We start from the raw sequence: 6,280 nt of genomic DNA, 5'->3' as shown, positions 1-6,280 counted from the left end.
CGGCGACGTCCGCCAGCGCGGCGGTGCCCAGCGAGCGGAAGAAGCTGGTCTGGCAGTCCTCGTGGCACGTGAACGCCCTCTCCTCTGTCAGCACCAGGCAGCAGGGGACGCACGGCGTGGGGGCGACGCCTTGGGGGATCACCTGCGCCGGGACGGAGACAGGGGGGAATCTGGTTTGTAATGGTACAGCCACGGTTTCCCTCAACACAGTGAACAGCTCCGTGAGTTTAGTCCAAATTTCTGTTTGGGCACGGTCACTTAAGCTTAAAATGTGTAAGAAAGCTTCTTGTGTCATGGGAAGACTCACCACAGAAATGCGTGAAGGGTTTCTTGGGTATTCTCACATTTCATAAAAATGCAAATTAATACAAATGCAATTTTCAGCTATAACTTGAAACGGTCACTTTCTAGCCACTATTTAATGTCAACGTGCAAAAGAAACCGAGAAAATAAATTACTTTTTTAAAAATTTAAATTCAGCATCATAACTATTTGCTGGGAGTCGTGGTTTTGGGGAAATCACAGAATCATCGAATCATTATGGTTGGAAAAGACCTCAAAAATCATCAAGTTCAACCGTCAACCCAACCCCACCATGGCCACTAAACCATGTCCCACATTGGATCAAAGTGAATTTTACTGCCTAGTTGCTATGGACTTCACGTTGTAAGCTCCTTCCACATCCCCAAAAATGGACTAACACCTGATGTGTATGGCCAAGAGCGTAATTCACAAGTAGTCATTTAATGTGTCTGTATTTGGTGTTTTCACTGTATTTCATGGATAATTCAGGGTGCCCCTCAGCTGCGCAGAGTTCCCTGATCGGGTGGAAGATGTCCCTGCCCATGGCAGGGGTTGGACCGGGTGAGCTTTAAGGTCCCTTCCAACCCAAACCCTCCTGTGATTCTGATTTCCCGATCCACCCGTGCGGGGCCCGTCCACGCTCACCCCTTTGGAGACGGCCTGGCAGAAGTACTGCATCCAGTCAGCCATGTCCTCCTCGTTCTCGGCGCTCAGCTCCAGGGAGGGCCGGTCGGTCAGGATCACCTGGAAGGAGTGGGGCCGGTCGGTGGTGTTGGAGCGCCGGCATCCCCCGCACTGCTCGCCGCTGGGAGAGAGGGGGAGGATGGAGATCAGCGGGATGGGTCTGGCGCCAGCCTGAGGACAGCCCTCCCTGCGCCACGCGTCACCCTGTCCCCACAGGCGCTCGTTTCCCGTCTGTGCCACCCCCTGTGGTTGCTCCAGGGGTGGCCTCCAGCTCTGCACATGGTGGTGGAGCCAGAGTTGAGCACGGTGGAGGGGTGGAGGTCGCTCAAAGTGGCTCTTGGAGGGGTGCGTCAGTCCTGCAGAGGCCAATGCCCCATCGAAGGGAACACAGACTTGGAGGACGTGAGCCCATCTCCAGCTGCACACACTGGCGCCAGAGCCAATGGGAACCTCTGCACCCACGGACTCCCATGGCACAGATGAGATCCTGACCTGCTCCAAAACACCTCCCTGGACACCCTGCGGAGCTCCCGATCCCCAGATCCCCAAGTCACCCCACCACTGCTTACCCCATGTTGATGGAGAGCAGAGGGGTGACATCCGTGCGGTCCGGGTACTGGTACAAGATCCCATTGCTGCGGTTTGGGAAGAGGAGAGAGGCAGTAACGAGTCAGCTCGGCTCCAGGAACCGCACAAACACCCCCTTGCCTGTGGTGCCACAGCCACTGCCCTGCCCTCCACCCTTGGGGCTGGGGTCCTGCTGCTGGGCAGCCACAACTGGCGGCTTTAGTGATAAGATGGGTCCTCTCCATCTCCCAGAACTCCCAGCAAACTGGTCCCAGCAGCTTCTTGGAGGAGCCCTGGCTGACCCTGGTCCCGATGCACAGCCCCAGTGCCCACCTGAGCACCACGAAGCAGGTCTTCCACTGCTCCTTGCCCAGGTAGGAGGTCCCTGCCTTGTAGTGCAGGATCCCGTCCTTGGTGACCGTGTTTTCGGCGGAAGCGTAGCTGCTGTTGGTGGGTCCCAGTGCCTCGTCCATGGGGTCTTCCCAGTGAACGAGGCCGTAGAAACGCACAACCACATCGCAGGCCTGCGAGAATCAGGTGGAGAAGTCAGTTGGGAGCCTACCATGAGCCCCGCCATGTGTAGGGATGGCCACAATTCCCAAAACTCACCTCGCACTTGGACTCCTGGGCCACAAACTTTGCGAGTGCCAGTTTCTCCATGGTGGCGTCCGTGAGGATACTGGGGTACGGGGGCTCCCGGCACCCTTTGATCATGGCTGACTTCAAGGAGACCAGGAAGAACCTAAGAGGGAGATGGAGATCTCTGAGGCGGCCAGGGCAAACAGCATCTCCTTCGCATGCTCTGATGCCACAGGGGCTTCCCTCCCTTCAACGTGGGCCTCTGGGCTTCCACACCAAAAATCTCAAAGGTTTGCAAAGTCTGAGCTCCAGGAAGGAGATGACTGAGACTGGGAGATGGGCACCCATCTCAACACAGATCCCAGGATGACAATCCAGGTCCTACAGAGGTCACCTCCCTGAGCTGACAACACACAGAGACACCTGGGGACGTGCCTTGAAACTCAAGAACGTGTCCCTGCTCCTCCCAAGGGACACAAAGGACACGTAGTCCACGTCACCCAGAGCCCTGAGGCTCAGTCTCCAGGGAAGACGCTCTGGGCTTATCCATGCTCACGGCATTTCCTGCTGCCTGCAGGGTTTCACTGGTGGCATTGAACCAAACCCCAAACTGGTGGCAGGACTCTGTGGTGAGGGGCTGTCATCGGTGTCCCTTGCATTCCCCAAGTCACGCCTGGAGCCCAAGGTGCCCAGAGGTCCTGCACCCCCAGAGGAAGCCACCACAGTTCAACACCCACATCCCTGCTTACTCGGTGAGGGCCACGTCCGCGGTGTCGAGCAGGAACTGCTTCCGCCGGTTGGTGCACACCAGAGTCACCGTCTGCTGGTCCAGCCCGACCTGTGCCACACAGGACGGGTTAGGGAAGGATGCAGGGGATGAGGGGCTGAGCCTGGCTTCTGGCCCCAGGGGAGGAGGTCAGCAGCTGCTCTGCTGCCCGTGTGGGGATATGAGCGAGCTGGGCACCCTCAGAAGTGGCATTTGAGGAGGGGATCACTTCTAGCCCTCCCAGTGTCAAGGATTCAGTGGTCAAATTGTGGAGGACCCCACAGAAACACCCCACTGTGATGCTCCTGACACCCCTACAGCTGGAGGGGTGAGGAGTGACACCCCCCCTCCCCTGGTCACCTCCTCCTCCAGAAGGGCTGACCTGCCCCTGGCTGCACTCACCGAGATGTAGTCCAGCTCGTTGTAGGAAACGGCCTCCTCCACCATGTACGGCTTCTCCGCGGCCCCTGGCACAGACACAAAGAGCCACATGAAGGGGGGCAAAGTTGCTCAGTGCTGCCCAGAGCCAGGCCAGCAGAGAGGGACCTGCAAACCAAGTCATGTCTCGGGCAGCACCAAGCCATGGGGCACACGTACCCCTCCAGGGACATGTCAACCTGAGCTCTGTGCCTGCTCCTGGGGACAGGAGTGGCAGGTGCTGGCAGTGAAGGCAGTGAGCTATGGTGCTCTCATTTATGGATAAATCACGGATCAAGCAAGCCTCCCCCCCTGCAGTTGAGCAGAGGGGCTGTGGGGATGGGATACCTTTGCGGATCAGGTAGATGTAGCAATCTGTCAGCAGGACGTAGATCAGCTGCAGGTTCCCCTCCATGTGCCCGGTGCTCATTCGGATCATCTGTGTGGACAAAAAGCGAGCTCTGAGCCCACGGCCGACGCACACGCAGAGCTGGTCCTTCACAGGACATTGACTGCGACCGCCTTACCCTGAACAACTGTTCCTCGTTCTCCCGAAAGACGTGGATCATCAGCAGGAGGAGGTGGTTGTTATCTACCCTGTGAGGAGAGACAGCAGAGAATGGACATAAGCGTGGGGTTGGGTGGGTCCAGGAAGGGCAACCCCCTTCCTCATTGAACTTGGCCATGACTTGGGCACCTGTTGGCCCCACAAGACCCCTCGTGCCTCATCTTCACCCTGGAAAAGGACGAGCTTTGCCCCCCCAAACCAAGGACGAAACGAAAAGTGCCAGGTTGAGCTCAAGACTGTTTGGAAGATGCTGTCCCTGCCAAGCAAACCCAGCCTCACCTGAACTCAGAGGGATGGCTCAGCTCTGAAGGGCTGCCCTGCCCTTCCTCCACGCCAGAGTCCTCAGCACTGCTCGGGGAAGGGCTGGGCTGCTCCTTCTTCGGCTCACAGAGAGCCTGGGGGGTGGCGGTTTCTGTCTGGTCAGTTTGGGGTTCATCACTTGCCCCTCCAGACTCCTCTACTGCTCCAACTGCTTCTTCCTCTCTGCTTGCTTCTTCTTCAGGAGCCTCAGGGCCACCAGAAACATGTGTCGGTTGGCCAGGCCCTGGAGCGTCATGGTGGCCACCACCTGGTGCAGCAGCGTTTGGACTCTCGACGGTAAAGCGGTAGAAGTCCATGGGGGCTGAAATCCCCTCGCTAAAGTCGCCAGAGGACGATCCATCCGGGGTCTCCCCTGGCGTGCCAGTCCGAAAGGACTGCCCAGGGGGCTCGAGGGGGGCGCTCCAGCCACCAGGGTCCAGCTGCCCGTTGAGCCTGTCCATCACCTTGCTGAGCGGCTGCCCCACGCTCTCCATGGACGTGTCCTTCATCTCGGGGATGCGCAGCGCCAGCTGGCCGAGGGCAGAGCGCTGCCGGGCCTCCTCCTGCCCGCCCGGGCTGGGCTCGCTGGCAGGGCCATCGTCTCGCTGCGAGTCTTCTCTGTCGCTCAGCCCGTTGACACCGCTGTCACCGCTGGCCTGCTGCGACTCAGGCCCTACTAGCGCAGGGCTGTGCGCCGGCTCCTCGGGCTTCGCTTTCTTCTTCTTGCCCGTTTTCTTCTTCTTGGCTAACCTGCATGGCGAGAGACGGTGTCACCCATCTGTGCCTGCGAAGACTTCTGCAACAGAGAGGGGTCCCACCCTTTCCTGACAACCTTCCTTTGCAGTTCTCCCTATTGCAGAGAAATCCTTGTAGCAAGAACATTGCTCAGTGTGGCTCCATGCTGGCCATCACAAGAAAAGCAGGGTATGGATGCTGTTTCCTACCTATCAGAAAAAAAAACAACCCAAGAGGAATCAGCTGCTGGATGCAGCTGGGGCTTCCTTTGGCTGCAAAGGGGATCATGAATGGATGTGGAGCTGAAGTGAGGTGGGAAAAATCCCTGCCTGAGAGCAAGGTGTTGGGAAAGGAGAAGGCTTGAAGGACCTGGGAATGCTGCGTCCTCAGCTGCCAGAAGAGGGAGATGCAGGCTGGAGCCTGCTCCAGCCATTTGGGATGTGGCTGTGGAAGTGTTCAGGCCTCCATGGCACCCAAACTGCTGCCAGGTCACTCCTGCTTGGGAAGCGAGTGTGGTGCTCCCCTTTCCTCACGTCTGCTGGACAGCAGGGTGCAATGCAAGCCACCTCCTCTGCTTCCCCATCACTGTGCGAGTGAAGCACAGACCTGCTGGGCTGGTTTTGGGGTGCCCCGGTTCCTGGGTGTGAGCAGACGGAGCCTTGAGCTCTGTCTGGGTTAAGGGCTCCAAGGGATCCCTGGGGATCTCCTCTGCAAGAGTCAAGCACAGGCCAGGTCTGTGGAGGCTTCTCCCTCCACAGGTTCAGCCACAGCTCATTGACAAACAAAAGGAAGGTCGGGAGAGATCCGAGACCCAGAGCTGCTGCAAACCTGCCACCAGCTGGAGAAAACCTCAAATAAAAACCCACGGCTTCCTCAGGGCTCTCTGATAAAGACCATCGGGCAAAGATGTTTATGCTGAGCCAGCCCATAGCTTTAGAGACCCAAGGGACCAGCTCTGTTGACACTTACAGAGTATCAGTGGGTGTCTGGAGGTATAAAACCACTGTCTCATGGTTGTATACAGGCTACACCACAGATGCTGTCTCTTTTGGGCTAGAAGGGGCGGCACAGCATCAACTCCTGGTGACAGATGACACTCAGGGGCACATTTCCAGGCCCTACCTGATGACCTCCAGCTCGGTGCAGCTCTCGGACTGGTCTGTTCCTTCAGGGGTGGCTTCTGCCTTCTCCTGGGAAGCTGTGTGCACCGGTGTGGTCTCAGCGGAGGACGGCGCCTCAGCTTTCTCCTCATTGAAGGGGTTGTAGCGCTGCGTCGGGCTCTTCACTGAGGCCTTGCTGCCGTTGGCCTCCGAGGCGGTGGAGCGCGGGCAGCTGAGCGTGTCCGTCAGGTCTCCATCTGC

At 58.1% G+C, this 6,280-nt stretch overlaps 1 protein-coding gene across 1 annotated transcript in view; it reads right to left on the bottom strand.

The window, feature by feature from the left end:
• PLEKHM2 (pleckstrin homology domain containing, family M (with RUN domain) member 2) overlaps window positions 1–6,280 on the bottom strand; it is a gene marked incomplete at its 5' end in the record, with an annotated part of 13,937 nt that overhangs the window by 680 nt on the left and 6,977 nt on the right. Inside the window, 11 exon segments of the mRNA XM_010180993.1 lie at window positions 3–142; window positions 949–1,108; window positions 1,557–1,622; window positions 1,888–2,078; window positions 2,164–2,296; window positions 2,883–2,971; window positions 3,302–3,366; window positions 3,665–3,755; window positions 3,844–3,913; window positions 4,164–4,934; window positions 6,042–6,276. Coding sequence (XP_010179295.1) covers window positions 3–142; window positions 949–1,108; window positions 1,557–1,622; window positions 1,888–2,078; window positions 2,164–2,296; window positions 2,883–2,971; window positions 3,302–3,366; window positions 3,665–3,755; window positions 3,844–3,913; window positions 4,164–4,934; window positions 6,042–6,276 — 2,011 coding nt within the window.

The sequence above is a fragment of the Mesitornis unicolor genome, unplaced genomic scaffold (assembly GCF_000695765.1).
Source record: "Mesitornis unicolor isolate BGI_N332 unplaced genomic scaffold, ASM69576v1 scaffold20333, whole genome shotgun sequence".
NCBI lineage: Eukaryota > Metazoa > Chordata > Aves > Mesitornithiformes > Mesitornithidae > Mesitornis > Mesitornis unicolor.
This window is presented reverse-complemented; position numbering and strand designations above follow the sequence as displayed.